The sequence below is a fragment of the Tachypleus tridentatus genome, chromosome 2 (genome assembly GCF_004210375.1).
Source record: "Tachypleus tridentatus isolate NWPU-2018 chromosome 2, ASM421037v1, whole genome shotgun sequence".
Classification (NCBI taxonomy): Eukaryota; Metazoa; Arthropoda; class Merostomata; order Xiphosura; family Limulidae; genus Tachypleus; species Tachypleus tridentatus.
Window position 1 is genome coordinate 126880281 of NC_134826.1, and position 26390 is coordinate 126906670.

General features: G+C 34.0%; 1 protein-coding gene and 1 long non-coding RNA gene across 2 annotated transcripts in view; one reads left to right on the forward strand and one right to left on the reverse strand.

Moving 5' to 3' along the window:
• Nucleotides 1–18168, reverse strand: part of LOC143245605 (cholecystokinin receptor type A-like) — a 60336-nt gene extending 42168 nt beyond the window's left edge. Inside the window, exon 1 of the mRNA XM_076491961.1 lies at nucleotides 17733–18168. Within this exon, the coding sequence (XP_076348076.1) occupies nucleotides 17733–18168 (436 nt within the window). The remainder of the gene's footprint in view (nucleotides 1–17732) is intronic.
• Nucleotides 18169–23803: 5635 nt separating this feature from the next.
• On the forward strand, nucleotides 23804–25374 carry LOC143236535 (uncharacterized). The gene is made up of 3 exons (XR_013019581.1): nucleotides 23804–24111; nucleotides 24898–24979; nucleotides 25217–25374. It is a non-coding gene; the product is annotated as an uncharacterized LOC143236535 (long non-coding RNA).
• The last annotated feature ends 1016 nt before the right edge of the window (nucleotides 25375–26390 follow it).

Consider the following 26390-nt stretch of genomic DNA (forward strand, 5'->3'; position numbering starts at 1 on the left):
ACCTGTCTAGCAACTAACCTGTATATCTTTTTTACCTCTTTACTTGTCTAGCAACTAACCTGTATATCTCTTTTAACCTCTTTACCTGTCTAGCAACTAACCTGTATATCTTTATAACCTCTTTACCTGTCTAGCAACTAACCTGTATATCTCTTTAACCTCTTTTACCTGTCTAGTAACTAACCTGTATATCTCTTATAACCTTTTACCTGTCTAGCAACTAACCTGTATATATCTCTATAACCTCTTTACCTGTCTAGCAACTAACCTGTATATCTTTTAACCTCTTTTACCTGTCTTGCAACTAACCTGTATATCTCTTATAACCTCTTTATCTGTCTAGCAACTAACCTGTACATCTCTTATAACCTCTTTACCTGTCTAGCAACTAACCTGTATATCTTTAACCTCTTTACCTGTCTAGTAACTAACCTGTATATCTCTTATAACCTCTTTACCTGTCTAGTAACTAACCTGTATATCTCTTATAACCTCTTTACCTTCTAGCAACTAACCTGTATATCTCTTATAACCTCTTTACCTGTCTAGCAACTAACCTGTATATCTCTTTTAACCTCTTTACCTGTCTAGCAACTAACCTGTATATCTCTTTTTACCTCTTTACCTGTCTAGCAACTAACCTGTATATCTCTTATAACCTCTTTACCTGTCTAGCAACTAACCTGTATATCTCTTATAACCTCTTTACCTGTCTAGCAACTAACCTGTATATCTCTTTTAACCTCTTTACCTTCTAGCAACTAACCTGTATATCTCTTTTAACCTCTTTACCTGTCTAGCAACTAACCTGTATATCTCTTATAACCTCTTTACCTGTCTAGCAACTAACCTGTATATCTCTTTTAACCTCTTTACTTGTCTAGCAACTAACCTGTATATCTCTTTTAACCTCTTTACCTGTCTAGCAACTAACCTGTATATCTCTTATAACCTCTTTACCTGTCTAGCAACTAACCTGTATATCTCTTTTAACCTCTTTACCTGTCTAGCAACTAACCTGTATATCTCTTATAACCTCTTTACCTGTCTAGCAACTAACTTGTATATCTCTTTTATCTCTAATATCATTTTGTCGTTGATCTACTCGTGTGTCTAATCGTATCATTTTTCTCTTTATTTGTCTTTATCTATTCGAAGTCAAATCCTTATTAGTAGGTCCTTTTAAGTTAGAATTTAGATTAAGCCATTGTAATCTAGACAAAACAGGCGTTAAAAATAAAATAAAAATAATATATACAAATGTTCATTTAACCGACTTTCTGTTAACCATTGTAACGATTAATCGATCGATGATTATATCTACTTGTCTATTTTAATTTTCTTGTATATCACAAGAGCCCAATTCTCATATTCTAATTGGTTTATCGTTTCCGTTTCTTATCTGATGTGAAGTAGTAATGTTTCAAAGGAATTGTTCCGCCTTGTGTTTCAAGAGCAGTATTTAATTAACGTTCTTATAAATGAAGTTAGAAACGTAAAGACTTGAGACATGAAATATGCCCAAACACTCAAGCAATAATTAAACCAGAAAGAGATGATATGCAATGTGAAGCGTGCTAACTGACACTAACGAAATTCAGATCACACAAGCTAGGCAACCAACAGAAGTGTTACGTTTCATAAACTACTTTTTGCTTTTTCTCTTAGCATCTTTTATCGACTTATAAATATGTCTTCTTAATAAGTAACTACAAACAACTTGTAAAACACGAAAACAAAACAAACAATAGATGTTAATGCCATTCACTTTCTTTGGAAACGTTTCCTTATTTTTGTCGTAATAAAACTTTGTTATAAGTAGCTGAAAAATACAATAAATATTGTAAAGAATGTTTAAATACACTTATAATATGTTATGTAGTATGTATGTGTGTTTTTTTAAAGTAAAGCCACAGCGAGCCATTTGCTCAGTCTATCGAGAGGAATCGAACCGCTGATTTTAGCGTTGTAAATCCACAGACTTACCGCTGTACCAGCGTGGGAAATTATGAAGTAAAAATTGTCTGTTACACCATTTTCTGCTGAACACAAATAACTGTTATTGTGGTATACATTGTTGATAGGTCTATTAATCAATAAATTCTCAGTACCGAATTATAACAGTGTTAATAGGTTTAACATCAAATGAGACGTTTTCCCACGTAAATAATAATGTATTTACGACGTTATAGACAAGTTCTTGTCTTTCCTACTGAAGTATTCGTTGTGTAAGTTGTTACACAATATAACTATCATTTGGTTTGGTTTGTTTTGAATTTCTCGCAAAGCTACACGAGGGCTATTTGCGCTAGCCGCCCCTAATTTTGCAGTGTAAGATTAGAGGGTAGGCAGCTAGTCATCACCACCCACTGCCAAATCTTGGGCCACTCTTTAACCAACGAATAGTGGGATTGACCGTCACATTGTAATGTTCCACGGCTAAAAGGGCGAGCGTGTTTGGTATGACGGAGATTAGAACCCGCGACCCTCAGATTACGAGTCGAGTATCTGCCCTGCCGGGCCAACTATCATTAGAATGGTAGTTTTCATAGAAAACGTTTCGGTGGAAAGAGAACAATGAATAAGGAAATATCAAAAACTGGAAATAAAAACTATTAGAAAACAAGTAAAACTAAAACAAGTAAAATATTTTTCAAGAAAATATAAAATTTAGGTATTTGTTTGTTGTTGTTTTTTTTTATTTCGCGCAAAGCTGCAGGAAGACTACGTGCGTTAGTCGTCTTTAACTTAGCTGAGTGAGACTAGAGGGAAGGCAGCTAGGCATCCCCACATACAGCCACATCTTTGGCTACGCCGAGACACAAAAAATTATAAAACTCATGCTGAGGAAATTCGTTTACCGTAAAAATACGTGACACGAATATAACGTTTAATCTCCATCACTCCCTATCCCCTAGTGGCTCAGTGGTAAGTCTATAAACTTATGAGGCTAAGAATTGAGTTTCGATCCCCGTTGTGGGGTCCCTCTGACACCCGGACGATCTACTTGTTGTTGATATATGTAGACATGTTTAGACTAAGTAAATAAATAACGGAATTTTATTGCAAAATAACAAGATTATAAAGAATTTTAAAAGGGTTGAGGGAAAAATGTAAAAACTCAAAGTAAGTTGATGTTAAGCGAAACTTTACAATACGATATTTAATTCTGCGAGAAGCGATCTTTGTAAAAATATATTTGGTAATTTTAAACTCAGTGATACACAATGGTGGATAGACTAAACAGGTTAGTCAGAAACCTCAGGATTCATGCACAACTATCCTTAAATTATAATTGTGACCAGGTCGAGGGCAATTATTTAGTAGCATCTACAGTATGAAAGGGTATAATCTTAACTGAATAGCGGGACTGACTATCACAGTTATATCTCCTCCACAGCATTACACCTATATCGAGATAGTATTTGACTGGACGAATTGAATATGTCATTGTGAATAACGAAACAATATAAATATTCTTTAACTTCGTACATTATGGAAACAAACGCGGACGTATTAGAAAGAAAATATAAACGTAGAATACTAAAGAAGATCAACGCATACACACAACAAAGTGGAAAACGTGTTTACTATATATGCTACACCACTAGCGTTGTGTTGCTTTATACAATACTTAAATAGACTAATTTTTAAACTTAAAATGAAAGTAAAAATTCTGCTTTTAAGCATCTAAATGGAAATGTTTAATTATTGTTATCTTTATGATTCACAAATTATAAAGTTCTATATAAATACCCTCCACGTGGCTTAGCGGTAATTCTGACCGCTTAAAACGCTACCATCCAGATTTCGTGACACGTGCTGGGCAAAATGCAGATAGCTCCTTGTGCAACTGTATGCTATACAACAAACAAACAAAACCTACGTAAAATGCTAATAATACTGACTAAATGATATAAAAATCTTTGAGTTTAATTTTTTTTAAGTTATTGAAAATATAAAGTTGGATTAGAAAGGAAACTAATACAAGTTCAGTTTCTCAGGATCAGTTAGTTGTAGATAAGCCTGCTATAAATATTCTTGAAATAACAGTTATATTTTCTTCTAAAGAAGTTTGGAAGTTTCCAAATCGTCCCATTCGGCGGACCCGATTGTATGGGTGGACCATTTCCCCTTAAAATACTTTTTATCATATTTAACTAGTGTATCATATGCGTGTTTTACTACTTTTTTCAGTTATTTCTAGTTTGAGGAAAAGAACAATGAAAATATATTTAAAAATAGAAAATTTAAAATAATCTTACGACCTATTTTAACGTCAAGGATGATACTGCTTTGCTAAAACAATATTGTGAATATCTAGGCAAGTATCTGAAAATTTCAAAGGAAAATCTAACTTCACATTTATCTTATTTCTACACTTCAATTTTATTTGTATCAATGCAACTTGAAATCAACTGTCTTGAATTTTTTACGATCGGCAGGAAACAGTGTCAGGTGCACAACGAACATAACACAATTTATATCAATTACAATTATTAACTTGAGATTGATAATATATTAGTTTTATAACGTCTTTTATTTTATTCGTAATTCTTTCAGTAAATACTAATTTGATATATTATTACAGACCCTCTTAAGTACAAATGCTAAAGTCCAGGAGGCCGCAAACCACATTTTGGAAACCTCTGAATTGTGTGTGTGTGTTTTCTTATAGCAAAGCCACATCAGGCTATCTGTCGAGTCCACCAAGGAGAATCGAACCCCTGATCTTAGAGTTGTAAATCCGTAGGCTTACCACTTTACTAGTGGGGGCACCTCTGAATTACATGATATGTTTGTGTTACATGCTTAGTATGTTTATGAAAACCTCTTTTGGAAACCTCTGAATTGTGTGTGTGTGTGTGTGTTTTCTTATAGCAAAGCCACATCAGGCTATCTATTGAGCCCACCGAGGAGAATCGAACTCATGATCTTAGGGTTGTAAATCCGTAGACTTACCACTTTACTAGCGGGGGGGCACCTCTGAATTACATGATATGTTTGTGTTACATGCTTTATATGTTTACGAACCGCGCTGAAGAATCTAACAGTTTGATCTTTTCTGGGAAGGGGGCTTTAGATAGTGAAAATAAGTAAAAACCTGTATAAGAAAGTTAAATGAACCTAATAAAAATACACCTTTATCTAAAAACAAAGAGCGAGAAAATTACGACTCGTGAGACATCGATAGCATAGCTCTAAAGAAAAAAAAAAAGAGAGATCAAGTTAATTGAAGTTAATGCATATAATGTGACATTTCAGCATTAGGGTTTTCTTCCAAAGACTTACAACAGTCGGATGATATTACAGACGGATATTAAAATAAAAAGTAAAAAATGGATAAATTCTGTCTAAATTACCACCAGCATATGATACGATGCAATGTACACCCTATCAGTCTAATGTATTATCGTTAACTCGTAAGCAAAAGTGGATATCTAAGAATTATTATCCACGGTTTTCATTAAATGAGTTTCATAAAAAAGTTAAAATGGTACTGAATGATACTCTAAGGACTTTATAAAGTCCAGATAAGAGCGTGTAAAAATATATAGTACTTATCAATAACTATTGTCAAAAAAATTTAAGTAAGTTGCGTAAATGTAAGTTACGGCGCTTAATAATAATTTTATCGTGGATGAATAATGCTAATTGACCCTACTAATGAGATCAGGTAACTCAGTAATATAATTAAATGGGTAATAAACCTGTTCGGAATAGTGATTATAAGGTGTTAGAAAACAAAATTCGTTAGTATTAAAGATTGACATATGAAACTTTTTTGATGTTATATGACTGCTAAAAATATTCCAAAAGTGAAACAATGTTTAGATAATTTACACGAGTAGATAATCATAGATAAGATACAAGTTTATATTTGTTAACCTTTGACATGTATGTTATATTGATTAAGTTAAAAGCAGTTAAAATGACAATCTCGCAGTAAATGTTTATTAAGATATGTTATACTAATGAATAATCTGTTATGGTAATATAAAAATACAGTAACTTTCACTTCAATTAATTTCATTTTATAGTATTCTAAGAGTAAATATTCTTAGCTTCCTATCGACTGGTAGTATTCCGAATTTTCTTTACTAGGAAATTATTTGAACGTATAAGTTATGTCCATAATGTTATATTTTCATGTAAGTAATTAAAAATTGTAATTACATTACTCTTCAGCTCACTTAATCTATTTCAGTTATAGGTTATTGATTGTAAAATTATATAAAACGTTTTCTCTAATTAAAAGCGTTTCATTAATAGTTAGAGTGATTAAGATATTGTAAAGCCCCTAGTGGGACAGCGATAAGTCTTCAGACTTACAACGCTAGAAACTGAATTTCGATATCTGTGGTGAGCAGAACACGGACAGCCCATTGTATAGCTTAGTGCTTAGCTTTAAAGAAACAAACAAAGATACTGTAAAGCACACTTGTTATTATCTTTCCCTCTGACGAAGATTCTCACTGGTCACTTTCTTGGTGATAGTGATTCATTACGACCCACTATTTTAATGATAACGATTTATTACTGACCATTTTCTCAAATACGGCAGTCATTGTAGTTTGCTAATTATTAATTGTAAATCGTTATTGATAGTTGTCCTAATAATGGTAGTTACTGGTCACCGTTTAGTATATCACACTTTCTTTTTGAACCAATAATTTTTAATAAATACGTACCATTAATTATATCACAATACCTCTGGTAGTGGATCTTCATTTGAAAATATCTTGTTGCTGATCAGTTATTCTACTGAAGAAGGTCGAGAAAGTTATATTAGAATAATACTGAGTATGCAAATCAGAAAACTAAGTGCTGATATAACATGCCAGTGGAAATGTATATATATGTATACATATACCAAAATAATATTTTATATAATTTGGCATTTCGTAGATAGTGTAATGTTATCGAAAACTGATCTATTTAGAAAGGGAATGTAACATCCCTTTCCAATATAAAATATTCATATAATCAGGCTATAAATATGTGTGCATATGGAAGATTTGGGATTTTTAAAACCGGAATATCCCTTGTACAAAATGGAATTAAAAACAAATTACTATGGATTAACTTGGGGTCTCAGAACCGTCAAGAAAGACATCTACAACAAGTTAATCCCCACATATTGTAATCAAAGTTTCGCGTCTTGCAATAGCTAATAATTCACAAATACATACAGGTCAGCTGCAAAGTACATCCCTGTACCCCAGTAAGTAGTATACGACAATTATATTACGTATTACAATTTCGAATGGCCTGAAATTGAGTTAAATAATAATTTAGATTTAGAAGTTAAATAAATATCGATTTGTATCCAATTTATGACACTTGACAACAAGACTGGCACGCACATTTTTCATTTTTAAATACAAATTTATTTTAATTTACAATAACGGTTGTTAAAAAAAATGATCTATGTAAAAAAGTTTTACAGACAAACAATGTTGAGTCGCCTTTCCGGTATGAAACTTTCTTGACATCTTATCGAGAGTTCATGATGAGCGAGTTAATTTAAAGTTGATTTATGCACAATTTACTTAACAGGGAACTAGCTAGCACTGCGTTCTTCTCTGATCACACGTCGAGTTTTCACCACTGTAAAAATATTAATGTCCGATGTGAATAAGTTGTTTGTGATGCTCGAAATTTACAAATGTTCCTGGTCAAATATCTGAAGCTTACGATTAATAAGCGTTAATCACGGTTATAACGTTAGAGATCTATAGTATACCAACTGCAGCAAACTTATTACCTCGAAAATGTTCTACAACTTTAGTGAATAGGTGGGAATATTGCAATACAGATTTAACAATGTAAGTTATGCACATTTGTAAATATAAATTTAACTTAAACAAACATCTGTATTGAAATAACTATAACTGAGATAATATATATATATATTGTAAACAATACATTAAATATAATACTTTGTCAAAGTATAAAACTTCAACAACCATGACATAGCACGTGAAAGTGCACCAGCACAAATGTTATCAAACCCTTTGGCATGGCATTAACAGCTAATGTGAAAGGCTTATCTAAGTCAGGTGCCATAAATACAGGGTAAGTACACCATAAAGATATGACCTTTTCAAAAGCAAACTGACATGTTTCAACCACTTGAACTTTTGATTTTTCTTCATTACGTTTGTTAATGGTACGGTGATCTCAGAAAATTTTTTACCATACTTCCTGTAATAACCATCCATTTCGAAAACTCTCATAAAACTTTTCTTGTTTGTAGGAGTTAGAAGTTTCACAAGACAATCAACTTTAGCTTAAATTGAAGAAGCTTGACCATGGCCTACTACATGACTTAATTAAACAATATTGTCTTTACAAAAGTTACTTTTGGCCAAATTTATAGTGAGACTGGCTTTCCTAAGTTTGTCAAAAAAATCACATAATAAATGTTGATGCTTTTCCCTGGTGCCACTGTAAACCACAATATCGTCACTATAAATTCCAACATCTGACAGATTGTTGAGACATTGATTCATCACTCACTGAAGAGATGCCTTAGGATTTTTCATCCCGAAAGGCAGTACATTGTGCTTATACAATCCATCAGGAGTAACAAAAACAGAGATTTATTTTGCTTTGTCAGTTAGAGGAACAGCCTAGTATGCCTTTAGTATATTGCATTTTGTGATATATCTAGCTTTTCCAATTATATCAATATAATTCTGCATTCTTGGAATGGGAACGGAATCTGTCTTTGCCAAATCCTTTACTTTTCGAAAGTCTGTATGGAATTTAAACGAGCCATTAGATTTTAGAACCAGTACACAAGGTGAAGACCAACCACTTTTGTTGTTTTCAGCATATAAGATATTTCTTTAGGCATTTTATCGGTCTTAGTTGGATTTAGTTTCACAGGAAAATCGTCATAAATATCTACATCGTGATCAGTGATGTCGGTTTAATCAGGAATATTCATAAATATACATTCGTACCTAATCAGTAAACTAGCTAACTGAATTTTTTCTCCAGGAGACGTGTGATAGAGTTTTGAATCAAAATTAGCCAGAATGTCAGAATTACTCAGTTTGATGTTGGCCCAGCGTGACCTGGTGGTTAGGGCGTTCGGTTCACACTCTGAGGATCACGGATTCAAATCCCCGTCACAACGGACATGCTCGTTCTTTAGCTGTAGGTGCATTATAATGTGGCGATCAATCCCAGTAATCGTTAGTAACTGAATAGCTCAAGAGTTGGCATTTGTGGTGATGACTAGTTGCCCTCCCTCTAGTCTTACAATGCTAAACTAGAGAAGGTTAGCACGAATAGACCTCGTGTAGCTTTGCGCAAAATTCAAAACAAACCAAACAAGTTTGATGTTACAATCATTTCCGATATTTCCAAATCTACGGGTGTCTGAGCAAAAGCAACTGTCATTATTATCAGAAGAACACTTAATGTCTAAAATATTTCGGAAGCATCTCAGATGTGATAGCGTTTCAACATATTGATATGACACAACAGGGTAGGCTTTCGCCAATCAGGTGTTTTGCAGCACCGTCCGTATCCGTAAGATTTCAAACAATCTCATAAAGACCGTGATATCTAGCTTTGAGTGCTGCATGTCCTATAATTGGTAACGATACTAAGACCATGTTATCAAGATGGACGTACGCTCTTAAGCCATTTTTCATTTTAGCTTGGGATAACTTAAAAGTTCCTCGAGACAATTTACAAGCACATAAGGGTTTGGGCCATAACTTTGAAACCTAATTCAGTAAGTGCATTTCTTTTGGGTCTTCTTCTAACCATTGTTCTTCATCAACTTCAAAGGACCACGCACTGAAGTGCAAATCACCAACTCAAACTTGCTAAATCCTAATGAATCCTGAAATGACTCACGAATAACAAATAATAATAAATTAATTCCTTCATCTCAGTCCTTCTTATTATCAAGACAGTAAGTACACATCATAGTTTTCAAGGTAGAGTGGAATCTCTTAAGAGCACCTTGCGATTATAGATGGTACACACTATGTTTAAACTGTTTAGCACCGAGCTGGTAAACAACCTGTTGAAACAACCTAAACACAAAATTTCATCCAGAACCAGACTGAATTTCTTTAGACAAGCCAAGAAAAGTAAAGAAAAAATTAATCAAATCATTTGAAATTTCTCGTGCTGCCATGTTTCTCAAAGGGGTGGGTGGCTTCAGGGAATCGAGTGGATGAACATTTGATAACCAGCAAATACTGGTTCATTGATCGAGTTATAAGTAAAGGTCCAACATAATCCACAATCAAACGACTGAAAGACTCTTTGAAAGCTGGGATAAGTTTTAAAGTTGCAACAGGAATTTTCTTTAAGTTTTCCGACCAAGTGACATGTATGACAAGTTTTACAAAACTGAGAAACATCTTGTTAAATTTTTGACAAAACAAAATATCTCATAATTTTGTCTCATGTCTTACTGATACCAAAATCAACTCCCATAGGGAGTTCATGAGCAACTTTCAATATTTCAAAATGACGTGCATTCGAAGCAACAATTTGATAAATTACAATCCAGTCCTCTGAAGCTGGCGCATATGATAACCTCCGTATCCTCATAATTACACAATATTTGAAAAAAACAACTATTCCAAACTTGTCCAGTTCATCTTTTGGGAGTATATATTTAAATGGTGAAGAAATCTGTGGATCGTTTTCTTGGTCAGTTTACTTCTAGCAAACAGAACTTCACAAGATAAGCCATATATACACTTCCATCACTGTCACTCACCAAAAATTTGCTAGTAGGACAATCATCCACAAGGTCCTGTCCGCATAATAATAATAAATTTATTAAGCAATAAATTAGACACAAAAAATCAAATATCAATATAAAACCATCAACAAAGAGTTAACTCGTCCTGTGATGGTTAAACACATAATAATGTAAAATCAAAACTTACAAAATCAATATAAAGCTCCCAGAATATTATCATCAGTATTTAAGATCCATTGTTTTAAGTATTTCTTTTGATTAACACGATTAATAGAAGATCTTATACTATAAGGAATAAAATTATGAATACGAGGTGCCAAATAAAGATATTGATGAAGTGTAACTGTTTTACGTGGTGTGGGTACATTAATTGGAAAAAAAGATTGAAGTCGTGTAAAATATGAAGTGACTTTAAAAGGCCTATTAAAAGAAACATGCAAGATAAATTTATAATATTTTCCTCTGAATAGCGTCTATTATTTGCTTTGGGCTTAATTTCTTATTCTGAGCTCGAGTTTCAGCACACAAGGGAAACTCATTGGGGTTCTCCTCAACAACAACATCATTTTTAGATCAAACAATGATTGTCTCACTACCCTTTTGAGTTCGACAACGAGTTCCCCCCAGCCAAATCATTTCCTAACAATAATGGCACGCCCTTAATTGGTAGAGTAGATCTTACTTCAAATACAGTTAATCCTAAAACTAGTTCTAATGCTAAATAAATGTGATAAACAGCACAATAACAAAGCCACTTTCTATAACTGACTAGCCACTGGCAGAACTTGAACCTAAAAGCAATATACTTTTTAACAAGAGTGATTGAATCGTTCCAGTTTCACGTAGAATATGTATAACTATGGGTTGGGAGTGTCATTCGTCAAAGAGACAGATTCAACGGACACAAAAGGTATAAATTTCCACATATGGCTATATCAGCCTTTATTTCACTGGCCGAATAAACAGCATCTGGTGAACTAGTGAAACTATGTCCATATATGAACACAAACGTACTGGGTGTTGCCTCCTTTTCTTTTTCAAACACTAACAATCACATTTTGTACGAAAAGACCTTAATTGTTTTGATGAAGTTTTATCCTGACTCTCAGAAGATGTGGAAATAGAACAGCTAGATCTTTAGAAGATTCCTCACCTTTACTGGATTGAACAGATACATGTTTTGGCTAAGATGGTAGCAATTTCTTCTAATGAAAAATGATTTTATATGTTAAAGTGTAATTATCAAAAATATCAGATGCTTCCTGTAGAGTTTCGATTTTATGTTCGTATAAGTAAGTTTTTGGGTCGTCGAGTGCACGATGTTTAAATTTCTGGATTAGATATAATTGTCTTAGCTTGTTGAAATTATAGCCAACATGCATAGAATTACATACACCATCGTTCAAAATAAACCTCTTTTTCATGAACAAATCCCACAAAAAATTGATAATTTACTTGCAATGACCTCGAAACTTTTGACTATAAGCCTTCGGCACTAACATCATACTGCACTGAGAATAGTTGTTTTATTTTTACCATAATCACCCCCCCCCCTCACCAGTACAGCGGTATGTGTCCGGAGATCATAACGGATAAAATCAGGCGTTCGATTCCCCTCAGGGGGCTCAGCCAATGTGGCTTTACTATAAGAAAACACACCTAAACAAACCTATCATAATTTGCACAATCTTTTAGAGGAAAAGTAGCATAAGATTCTTGTGTTTTATAAATTAAACCTCTTTGCAATAATAATGTTCATTTTTTGGTGTGCCATTTCATGGTCTGGAAAACCTTCTCAAAATATTCGAAATATTTATCAACTTTATTTTTATTAAATGGTGGTACTTTAACATATCTAATAAGTTCAAAGTTGTCATTTTGCCTTTGTCGATTAGAGATGAGTATAAGTTTCATTTGTTTTTCTGCTCGCCCTTATAGTTGTTGGGGCATTCTAAGTGACGGTCAATCGCAATAGTCATTGGGTTAAAAAATAGCCTAAGAGTTGACAATGGATGTTTATGACGAGCTGCTTTCTCCCTAGTCTTACACTGATCAAATAGGGACGGCTAGAGGCTTCGTATAGCTTTGCGCGAAATTTTAAAAAGAAATCATCTTTACTTAAGCACATATAGCCTAAATCGCGTTCATATCAGGACTTTGGTCACGTTAGGTCAGGATTGTCAACGTTTCTTCAGTCTCTTTAATGTCAAGATATCATTTCACTATATTTGCTGTATTATTTGGATCATTTTCTTACAACAAGATGAATCTTCAGTTGATGAATGGTGTTCCTAAAGGAAGGCGTGATGTATCAGAATCAACTTGTCAGCATATGCGACACCATAAATTTTATTGGCTGTGATGCAGCTCAAACTTTCTCTTGATTCTGCACCTTGTTTCACTGTATTGTCTGAGCATCTGGAAGGCTTTTGATTTCATTACACTTTTATGTTCCAGGATTCCCACTTGTTACAAGATGCCACACTTTGCTTACCACGACTGGGGTACTATTTATCACAGGTCTCTTCCTGGTTGGTCATGGCTTTTAATTTGATCCATATTTCAATGCCATTAAGTAAAAAGGATATAATCGCCTTCAAGATGTTCATTTTCCGATCTGAACAAATCTTTCTGATATGCATATAGGAGTATTTTGAGTCGGAAATGACTATTGTATACCCTACATAATGTTTGATGAATAAACGTTAAATATATTATGCCAAACAAAGTTGTCATTTTGCCTTTGTCGATTAGAGATGAGTATAAGTTTCATTTGTTTTTCTGCTCGCCCTTATAGTTGTTGGGGCATTCTAAGTGACGGTCAATCGCAATAGTCATTGGGTTAAAAAATAGCCTAAGAGTTGACAATGGATGTTTATGACGAGCTGCTTTCTCCCTAGTCTTACACTGATCAAATAGGGACGGCTAGAGGCTTCGTATAGCTTTGCGCGAAATTTTAAAAAGAAATCATCTTTACTTAAGCACATATAGCCTAAATCGCGTTCATATCAGGACTTTGGTCACGTTAGGTCAGGATTGTCAACGTTTCTTCAGTCTCTTTAATGTCAAGATATCATTTCACTATATTTGCTGTATTATTTGGATCATTTTCTTACAACAAGATGAATCTTCAGTTGATGAATGGTGTTCCTAAAGGAAGGCGTGATGTATCAGAATCAACTTGTCAGCATATGCGACACCATAAATTTTATTGGCTGTGATGCAGCTCAAACTTTCTCTTGATTCTGCACCTTGTTTCACTGTAGGTGTTACACATTAACTCTGATCTTGTTATTCTGTGCGTCACCGATCGTACAGTAAGCTCTTATTGATTCTTACCGAATAACTGAAAATTATCTGTAAAAACTATTGTTTATGGTCCAACGCCCACATGAACCTTTAAGTCTGATTATGACTTCTCAGCAGTAGTCTTTTTCGAGTAGCTGCAGTTCCAATGAAACAACCTGCTGCTATCGTGTAGGCTACTGTTCTCAATACACCATTCACAGCCGTATTTACAAAATGGTTACTAGCTAGATCTATACCACATAGTTGTCCATCTTTAAAATAATCTATCTTGAAACAATTATTCGAAGAGGAATAGCCCAAACTTTAATTTGGAAGTGTCCCTGAACAGCCCAAAATTTGATTTGTAAATGTCCCCGAACAGCCCAAACTTTGATTTGAGAACATCCTTAAACAGCCTAAGCTGCGATTTGAGAATATCCTTGAATAGCCCGAAATCTGATTTAGTCCCGTTTGCCTTGCATATTTCAATCCACAAGGACACGACTAGATTCAACTTCAACAGCTAAACATAGTATAACTATTTGTGTTTTGTAGGCAGAACTTTTTAATTATTAGATGAACATTAATCATAACGTAAATTAATAACACGTGAGTGTATTTTTTCTAGTTCATTTTCGTACGGTAAAGAATGTTATACTTTTCCTTTAATTGAAATATATAAAACCTATTTGCATGTATACAGAAGTGTATACAAATATACACTTATATTAGTAATTACATACAAGACCACCTATTCGTATTATTTCTAGGTTGATAAAAACTATGGTAAAACAACCCGCAGTTTTATTAAATAAATCACTGAATCAATTGTTTGTTAAAATTGAACAAAATCTAAATAATAAACATAATGTTTGGATAATTAAACAAAGTGAACCAGTACAGAAAAGTTCAATTGAACACAAATAGCAGATACAATTCAAACAGAAGATTTTACTAAATTATTTACAACTATACCATTTGATACTGATAATAAATATATATCAATATATTTATATATAAAAGTAGAAGATTATACTTTTACAGGTTCATAATATTAAAAACATTCAGTTTTCCTTATATACTAATTATATTCGTTTTGATAAATAAATTTATAAATAAATAGTGAATATACTGAGTGAGTCTAGTTATTCAAATTGTATTGTTAATTTATATTTTTATTATTATGACGCATGTTTCGGTAAACATAGTGGTAAAAGCATATATAGCCTATTCTGTTGCCTTGTGCTTAACTTCCAAACAAAGAGTTATTAAGAAAATAAATTTATATATATAATTTTGCAACTCTGGAATTAATTTCCTTAACATATATAGGTTGATAGATGATTTATTTAGTATTGTTAATCCAGTCCAGTAACAATTAAAGTGGTAACTTGGTTTGTTATTAATTTCGTGCAAGATTAAATAAAGCTAGCTGTCCATAATTTACCAATGACAGGTAGATAGTCAATACCATCCACCGCCAACTTTTAGGCTACTTTCTCATCAACGAATAGTGAGGTTGACCTTACATAATAACGCACTAACAATTGGATGGACGATTATGTTCGGTGACGAATCCGGGATCCCCAGATTGCAAGTCGAGCGCCCTAACCATTAGGCATTGCCCGTTTCAGTTCTAGAAATTGAATATATCTCTTTATCAAATACTAAAGTATATTGTGTAAGTTTAAATAATAAGATAACGAATAATTATAATAATATTAATATTCATGATAAAAAATTAATTTTAAAATTCAAATATGTGGACGTTCTTAACAAAATAATAATGTTCAAACAAATTCCATACAGAGTATTATAAATTCGCATCTTCTTTGATTTTGTAAAATTTGTAGCAGTATTCAGTTTTCAACATCTAAAACTGATATTTCAGGGTTCTGGATGAAAAACTTCATTAAATGTTTTAAATTATTTTGTAGTAAAGATAAAAGTATTTATATAACTTTGAAAATAATAATATAAATAAAATTATAGTATATAAGATAAAAATAACTTATTTGTTGGAATGTAAATGAATAGAATTGCTTATCTGGACGTTTCTGTAACTTTTGTAGATGGATTAGTGTAGCTGTATCACTTTCTTATTATAAGACTTGTTACTTTAAAACCGTTGAAGATTTGGACCGTAACATGGAGGTTGGAAACTATACAAATACTATTGATTAGGCTTAACATCTTGGTATTTATGTCGAAGTATCATGTTGGGAAACTGGAAGAACAACTTCAAGGAGTGTTTCTCGGTCTTTCATAATGAAATATAGGAATTAATTATTGACCTTATTCGCGTTTGGCACCTGGGTTTTAGTTCGTTAAGGACCTGGGAGGGTCAGGTACATATATAACCAATTTTTTCTCTCCTGAATTAGTGATTTAATAACTGTCAGACGCTACTGATAGTATTCTAATACAAAACACTGGTTTAACTTCTTCACTTTTTCAGGGTTAGTAGAATTTAGAGGTTTTTTTCGTTATTTGATCACAAACAGTTCGTGCACTAGTATTTCGCTTTATTTGGTTGTGCGAGATCACAAACAGTAACGAAATCAAATTACATTTGTTCACCATTTTGTTTATTATTACTCTAACCACATTCCTTCTTCTGGTTGTACACAACGAAAGGTGCTAAAAAAGTGTGAGACCTTGAGGGCTTCAGCACTCACATCTGTTCTCATTTTGTTTTTATATGTGTGATGCTGGTGAAACTGAAGTTAAACTGGATAGACTGTGCACTCCAACACTATATTTGGGTCTTACTTACGCCAGTACCTGAAAAAAAATGGCCTGGTGGTTAGGACGCTCGACTCGCCATTTGAGAGTCACTGGTTCGAGTCCCCGTCACATTAAACATGCTTGACCTTTCAGCCTTGGGTGCTTTATAATGTGCACCAAGTTCTACTATTCTATGGTAAAAGAGTAGCCCAAGAGTTTACAATGGGTGGTGGTGACTAGCTATCTTCCCTCTATTTTTACAATGCTAAATTAAGCACGGTCAGCGCAGATAGCTTTCGTGTAGCTCTGCGCGAAATTGAAAACAAACTAATCGTTCTGGAAGGTTAAAAAACACTAATTCTAATATAAGGCATTTCAAAATTTCTACAGAAAGTGTTCGACGTGTTTTTTTCTCAATTCTCAATTAGTGTATGAAAATTTTAACCATATTAAACAGTGTTCGTTGATTTACGCAACATCCTGTATACTAACACACATTTTATCCAAATGAAAAAAATGGTAGTTTTCAAGAAAAAGTACTTAGAGTAATTTGGTTTTGAAACACACTTGATCATATCCAAACACTTTTGTATAAAACAAATGTTTTACTAAGTGTTTTTAACGGTCTCTGTCTATGACAATTTGTGTTTATTGTATAATCATTGTAAGCATCGGGGTTATTTTCTCCTTATTTGGGAGATATTGTTTGCAACTTTGCAACTATTAATGATACTGACAAGTAAACATATAGAGTATTATTTGTTATTAAGCACAAAGCTACACAAAGAGCTATATGTGCTCTGCCCACCACGTATAAATTACTTTAAGAATTACAAAAAAAAATGTTTTAGTAAAATTAACAGGAATACTGTCGTTCATGAAACATTAAAGCGTTGTTGTTGTAACAAATAACACATTCTAAACATCAACACAAATCGGGTGAGAACGTATAATTCAACGGAGAAAAACTCACCTTGAAGGTAAGGGATGAGCCGGCACATGACGTCACCAAAGATGAAGTTTCTCAGCAGACTTCCAACTAGAGTGAATGGCATGCAGAAGACACCAAGAAGAAGATCACTGATGGCTAGATTCAGAAGAAATGTGTTTGTTACCGTCCGCATTCGTTTGTTGTGAAGTAGGATGGTAATGACCATAACGTTTCCCAAAATAGCAGCAATAAAGATAATAGAATAGAGACAAACAAGTGTTGTGGCAGACACTGTCCAGACAAAATCTGAGTAGAATGCAATAGGATGCTTGGATTGGAGGGAAAAGTTTTTCTTTGTAGCATTTGCTATGGTAATAAGTCCTAGTTCTTCCTGTAGAAGAAACCAATCTTCTCTGCTGAAATTGGTCTCTAAAACTGTCGAGTTAAGCTCCAGTAAATAAGTGAATAAATCTGCCATTATTAAACGTTTATTAAACGTTAAAATTACCTAGAGTCTAATTTAGGAATTATTTATTAATACCGATCCGTTGACTAGAATTTATTTTAACAGAATCGAACAAACGGTAGATAATTGAAAGGCTTTCCAGATAGAGAATAGAAACTTCTTTCATAAAAATGATTGCCTGCTTTGATTACTTCTTCAAGCAGGACTTATCTGTAACTCGTCTGAACAGAGTGAATAACGCCCTAGTTCTGATATCAGGTCTCAGGTGTGACAGAATTGTGCTTGAGCGCGCATCGTTGTGCGCGTGAGCAGGTGCTAACGAGTCAAATCGTTATGACAGCAATAATCTAGAAACTAGGTTAAACATTTCAAAATATTTCAAAGAAAAATAAGTCATTGGTTTATTATTTTCTGTTTTAGATAACTGCATAACATAACTTAAGAAACGTAACATTGTTTCAGTAGCTTCGCACAAAAGTTACGTTTTTTTACTTTATTGCGATTGTGTAAAGCCAGTCTGGTGAGCTCGGCATGGCCAGGTAGTTATAGTGCTCAACTCCGAATCTGAGGATTGAAAGTTCGAATCCTCATCTCACAAAATATGCTCGCCCTTTCAGCCGTGGGGCGTTATAATGTTACGGTCAATCCCACTATTCGTTGGTAAAAGAGTAGTCCAAGAGTTGGCACTGGGTGGAGATGACTAGCTGCCTTCCCTCTAGTGAAACAAACAAACTAATCTAGTGAAAAATACCAGAAAGAAGTCAAACAACTAGAGAGTTGGAGGGACTTGCGTGATATGTCTGAGAACAAAGAGTTGTGTCAACTTATCTACAATGCGCTCGTCACATGGATCTCAATTTTAGCGTTACAAGTCCTCAAGTTTATTTAATGAATCAAGAAAGGGAAATTGGCGTTACACAGTTAAAGGCACCCACGTTTTAGCTTTACTACTATAACCCTTAAAGATAGAAAGTATTAGCAGATGTCTTCAGGCTGTTAAGGTATAAAGATTTACTCTTAGGAAATTGTGTCTCCGGATTTACAACGCTAAAATCAGGGGTTCGATTCCCCTCGGTGGGCTGAGCAGATAGCTCTTTGTGGCTTTGCTATAAGAAAAACACACACACACTTAGGGAATTGTATGTACTGAAAAGATTATATTACGAACTAACCCCCTTTCGCCAAAAACCGATCTATTTAGGTAAAGTTTGAATTATTATGTCCCGAAAAGCGCTGATTAGTAAAAATAAACTACTTGGTTTTACTATTCAATATATATTTTCAGAGTTGAAATCCATGAAGTATGAAAATAGATACAGCTGTACATAGAAGTAGTAGTTTTAGAGTGTGCATCGTTTTCATCTTCTCCAGACTCACTATTATAAGCCTTGATTTCTTCTAATATAATTCGGTTTTTACCCCTCAGAGCACTTGTCCTTCTCTCTACTTTCAACACCGTTTCTTCGCTTCCAGTTAACATGATTTGCTTTATTCGAGCAGAAATCCAAAGGTAAGCAGAACCTACAAACACCATGTTTATGTTCCTGGTAAGAATATTTTACAGATTTCACTTATGAGTATATATTTTTAAATCATATGAAAATTTCATTGTTTGTTTGTTTTGAATTTCGCTCGAAGCTATTCGAGGGCTATCTGCGCTAGCCGTCCCTAATTTAGCAGTGTAAGACTAGAGGGAAGGCAGCTGGTTATCACCACCCACTCCAACTCTTAGGCTACTCTTTTACAAACGAATAGTGGGATTGACTGTCACATTATAGCGCCCTCACGGCTGAAAGAGCGAGCATGTTTGGTGCGACCGGGATTCAAACCCGCGACCCTCGGATTACGAGTCGAACGCCTTAACACACTTGGCCATGCACGGGCCATCATATGAAGAAACTATTGTTTTAGATTCTATTATTGGATTACCATTACGTAGTCTGGCTTCTCCAATCCGTTTTTCTTGCTCTGACGTTTTATTTCTTAAAATTGGGGTCTTAATAAATTTTGGTATCTCACCACGTCATAACAATTCATGTCGCCACACAAATTCGTACTCTGTCTGACGTTTATGCATCCTGAAAATAATCCTGTAGCACATTTTCCACCATAAAAGACACCTTGTAAAAGCCAAAAGAACACCACAACTTACCGAAAATTTTCATAGGCCGTATAGTGTACAAGATCAGTGATTTCTTTAACATTCTGAATGTATAGAAGTCTCTATGTGACTTCGTATATACGTAGTAGTCCTGTGAAATAATATACGTATTTGATTTATCCTGCAGCTCCGTTTGGCATACGACTACTGAATTAATATATAGAAGAAGCAACTTTTTCAGGCTAAAATCATTCTTAAATAAATTACTTAATATTGTCTGAGCATCTGGAAGGCTTTTGATTTCATTACACTTTTATGTTCCAGGATTCCCACTTGTTACAAGATGCCACACTTTGCTTACCACGACTGGGGTACTATTTATCACAGGTCTCTTCCTGGTTGGTCATGGCTTTTAATTTGATCCATATTTCAATGCCATTAAGTAAAAAGGATATAATCGCCTTCAAGATGTTCATTTTCCGATCTGAACAAATCTTTCTGATATGCGTATAGGAGTATTTTGAGTCGGAAATGACTATTGTATACCCTACATAATGTTTGATGAATAAACGTTAAATATATTATGCCAAACAATGTAAACATTTAGCTCATGTTATTATCACGTCGTGACATTAAAACCGATGATTAGGGTATTCAAAATTGTTTAGTGTTACTCAACTCTTTGTAATAAGAACCTTTTACAAGTACATTAATTCAAAGGTATTGCTTCAAAACGTGTTTTGTCCTAATTAAACATCAGTTTTTCGAATAAGACTTAATTTAGTAAGTTAATTAACAACTGATACTGCAAACTGACATTATTTTACACTATGGTGAATTTTTATTTAATGAAATTTGTTTGTAACAATTGTTACATCAGATGTGAAATATTCATGTTAAAACCACTAAAATAAATAAATCGAAACGTTTACATTATTATATTCAAAAACCACTTTTTCAACTATTTATTCTTGTAAAGGATATAAACATAAAGCTGAGTCACTCTGGCCTAGCATGGTCAGGTGGTTTAGGCATCTCGAGTCGTAATTCAAGGGTCTCGGGTTCGAATCCCCGTCACACCAAACATGGTCGCCCTTTCAGCCGTGGGGCGTTATAATGTGACGATCAATCCCACTATTAGTTGGTAAAAGAGTAGCCCAAGAGTTGGCGATGGGTGGTAAAAACCAGCTGCCTTCCCTCTAGTCTTATACTGCTAAATTAAGGACGGCTAGCGGAGATCGCCCTTGTATAGCTTTTAACAAAATTCAAACCAAACCTGACTCACTCTAAGAAAATAATAAATGAACATGGCTTTTTACTCTTTAGAAAAAGAGCTTGGAAGTGTCAGATTCAATGAAACTAGGTTTTATATATAATAATATTTTCTTCTGAAATGTCTTTTTCAACCTTTACTCGGTAAAATGTTTTATTGGTGTAGAAACTCTACTGAATAGTCAACAGTTCCTGTTACATCTCTGTGAAAACAAGTGGAGGTTCAACAACATTCACCTTGCCTGTAGTATTTTCTAGCAAATTTCAACATATACAGTTACTTTATCGAAACACAAACCGACAACGAAAAACTTTATTTGATTTAGGTAAGGAAAAAACAAAATACATGGAAGAGATGTTGATACAGTTAAAGTTAGTTGTTCAATAATGGATGTGTAGTTTCAAATTTTATCTATGGAATTTTATTTTTAAGTTTTTAATTTCATGCAACGTTTAGGATACACACCGTACTGTTTCATTGGCAAAACCTAACAGTTTCGTTTAGTCATTTGTATTTCTTAACCCAAATACCCAAATAAATCACCCGGCATGGCCAGGTGGTTAAGGCGCTCGACTCGTAATCCGCAGGTTCGAATCCCCGTCACACCAAACATGCTCACCGTGGGGCGTTATAATGTTACGGTCAATCCCACTATTCGTTGGTAAAAGAGTAGCCCAAGAGTTGACGGTGGGTGGTGATAAGTAGCTGCCTTCTCTCTAGTCTTACTCTATAAAATTAGGGACGGCTAGGGCTGGTAGCCCTCGTGTAACTTCGCGCGAAATTCAAAACAAATCAAGCCAAATAAATTAACATAAGAGAAAATATTAAAAGACATTTAAAAATTTGTGATATTTACCCATACAAAATATAATAAGTGAGACTGTCGATTGTGTATTTGCAAAATTGAGATTTTAACTTATATAAGATATAAGAAATGAAATTGTGAATTTTGTATTATCTTTCATTTGAAATAAGACTGGAGATGTTTGAACTTGGTGACATTATTTGTATTATCGGTACTGCATTATAGATATCCTGTTTCCAAACAAATTTCAGTTTAAGTGGAAAAAGGCTTCGTTTAACGATAATTAATAATATAAGCGTAAAGAATGTGGGTTAGATTTTTTAAAATATGAAACTTCTTTCGGAAATGCTAACATTTATATATAATATTAGTTGGTGTCAATTTAAGGAGTTAGTACAATAACATTCATATATCTTTCCGCTTCAGTGTTTAGTGTGTATTTTTAAAAGGAATTTTTTTTTAAAAAATAGTCATCAATTTGTAATATTGTATGTGTACTTTTGCAGTATTAGTATTATGAGCTTTCAAATTTTATAAGTAACTTAATGTTTTGTATATTGGAGAGTTCTGTGATTCTAAACAACAAAGACTGGTGTGTTTGTATGTAAGTAATGGTCCTCGTGTTTTTTGTCTTGGTGAATTGTGTGAATCGTAACAACAACGACTGGTGTGTTTGTATGTAAGTAATGGTCCTCGTGTTTCGTTTCTTAGAGACTTTTGTGAGTCTAAACAGCAAAAACTGATATGTTCGTATACAAATGATGGTCCTCATGCTTTGTGTCTTAGTCAGCATTGTGGATCTAAACAGCAACGACTAGTGTGTTTATATATATAGGTAATTTTCTCATGTTTCGTTTCTTGGAGAGTTTTGTGGATCTAAGCAGCAAACTACTGGTGTTTTTATGTCTAATTAATGGCATATTTCATTCTTTTTGTAGTTAGTTTCATTAAATTTATTAATTATAATGCTTAAAATACTTATTAATGACTTATTTGTCATAGTGACTCTTATGAAGGTTTTTGTTATTGGTTTAGGACTAATCTAAATATCCTAAGCTGGCCAAATCTCATCAGATATTATCGAGATTATGGTCGAACATTGAGAGTGATGATAACTTATTTGTATTTAATATAATTTAATCATTGTAAGTTTACGGTTGTATTTATTTACAACATTAAGTATTTCTAGTCAATATGTTATACTGGATTACCCTTACTGAGAAAACAATTGTTACTTCATTGTAGATATGCATAGTTAGACGTACATAAATAGTGTAAAATATGTTTGAATTTCAATGGCTGTTATTTGTCAGCAGTAACTAAGAACTGTTATCAATAACAAGCGGAAATGAAACCCAGTAAAAGTGTCTGGTCATTATGTTAAGCAGCTGGAGGGTATCATTACACCGTGAACTACCGCAACACACTTGAAACTCAGACTAGTTAGCCTGTTCATTGAATTAGACGCGTGTCTGAAATGTAAATAAAACACAAGGGTTAACCTAATAATAACGAACCAAGTTTCAGTATACTGGGAAAAAAATTGCAATGTAGTGAAAAAAATAGGTTTAAACTTTGTTGATAAGAAAGGTTTACAGACGACTGATCATGGTGAATAACGTTGTTTAATTTTCATTTTACTGAAGTTAAAAACAATTATTTCTTCATTGAATAGCTTACCGTTTTTGACAGCCGTTCCCACCTGGACAATTCAACTTCTTGTTTATGAAGATGCGAGTGACTTCGGGACGATTACATGTCATAAAAGGAAGAAGGGTAAGTTTTTAGGAAGTAGAATAATTAGTATAAGACGTAACAAGGGCCCGGTATGGCCAAGTGTGTTAAGGCGTTCGACTCGTAATCCGAGGGTCGAGGGTTCGAATGCCGGTCGCACCAAACATTCTAGCCCTTTCAGCCGTGGTGGCGTTATAATGTGACGGTCAATCCCACTATTCGTTGGTAGAAGAGTAACACAAGAGTTGGCGGTGGGTGGTGATGACTAGCTGCCTTCCCTCTAGTCTTACACTGCTAAATTAGGGACGGCTAGCACAGATAGCCCTCGAGTAGTTTTGCACGAAATTCAAATCAAACAAACAAGACGTAACAAAAACAGAGAATGACTGAAGAAAGACTCCAACAACTTAATAAAGACTCTAAACGTAAGTTATACGAAAAGAAATAATATTACAATTTATTATAGGAAAAGTTTGGTATAAATTTCGCGCAAAGCTACACGAGGGTTATCTGCGCTAGCCGTCCCTAGTTTAGTAGTGTAAGACTAGAAGAAAGACAGCTAGTCATTAACGCCTACTGCCAACTCTTGAGCTACTCGTTTACCAACTAATAGTGGGATTAACCGTCACATTGTAACGCCGAGACGGCTGAAAGTACGAGCATGTTTGGTATGACAGAGATTTAAACCCTCGACCCTCGGATTACGAGTCTAGTGCCTTAACCGCCGAGCCTTATAGGAAAGGAGGACTGATCGTTATAATAGTTGATTATTTTAAATTTATATTATTCTAACAGTATAATATTTTAATTATTTTTCCCGATGTTTAGTAAGCGTAAGGAAAGGTGGAATTCGGTTTCGAGTAAAGCCTGTTACTTGATCAACTCTCTCCAGAAATGTCGTGGATTGATCGTAAGTAAAATATAAATGACTATACAATTAATTTTTTAATTCTTTAAATTATTAATAAAGGTTTGGTAGCATTTTAGTGATTGCTAACGTTGTCTTCTTTGCCAATAGATCACTCTCGTTTTCAGGTTTAACAATTACTTTCAACATTTTGTTAAGAATAGGAGTACATAATGTTTACCTAGTGCGTATCAAACAATGATTGAGCTATCCTTGAACTTATTTGTTTAATCTAAGCAGAGACAACCTGACGATGTCAGTGGTAATTGACAGTCTCCTCAGCTGCCCTAGCACCTTCCCTGTAGGCAAGTATGCGACATAGCTTCGTCAATAAGTACAAACCCAACAACAAAACTTGCTAAAAAAATCCAAAAGACTTGATCAAGATGGAATTTTCATCTAACCACGATCACCCGAAGACCTCGCATATCTGTATTCCCTCTGGAACTCCGAACCTCTGCCAGTGCGCCGTCCGTCATCAAGCAATGCTAACCTTTTTTTTTTTCAGAGTTTAACTGAAGAATGTAGTTATTTTCATTACTATTTTGTAAAACAAATAAACCCTGGAAAAAAAAAACATCCAAAATTTACACCATGCGTAGGATTGCGTCCAAAGAAATAGTGAGGATTATCCACTTCGTGAAGGTACGAGTTAATTTCCGTCGAGTAGACGAGGAAATTCGCAATTGTGGTTGTTTCTTGGAATATTTTCATTTTTAAGACCGGAATTAATTTAAAAATATTTCCGAGCTGCTCAGCCTACATATCAAGCCAGCTGCAGAAATTATTCCCCATATCCAAGCTCAAAATCTCTGGATGAACCAAACGACTTAAACTTCAAAGAAGAAAATACTGTCTTAATATCCGCACTAAAACATATCTGACCATTGAACCGAAATAATCCTTAATTTGTTTAGTTTTGAATTTTGTGCAAAGCTACACGAGGGATATACGCACTAGCTTTTCATAATTTAGAAGTGGTAGACTAAAGAGTAGACCACTAATAAATACTACACACCTCCAACTCTTGGGCTACTCTTTTTACCAAGGACCAGTGGACAGTAACTTAAGGTCACTATGGAGGTGGAAGGGAAAGAAAGGATCATGTCATGTGTAATTAATATGCATATGTAAATCATATGCAAATTGTAATAATTAAAAAAATAATTTATTAATCAGATTATTAATATGTAACTGATATGCAAATTAATATGTAAGTAATAATAATACATTGAAATGATCTTACGCTAATAATTCACTATAAAAAATAAGTTAGTTCTACTCTAGAGATCAAATATCAGATAATAATTATACATCTAGCTTGTTCTTTAGTGATACATTGCAACCTATCAGTATAGCTTCTAACAGTGTACTCCTGGAAAAGAAAAATACACCTATCGAAAACAATCAGGAT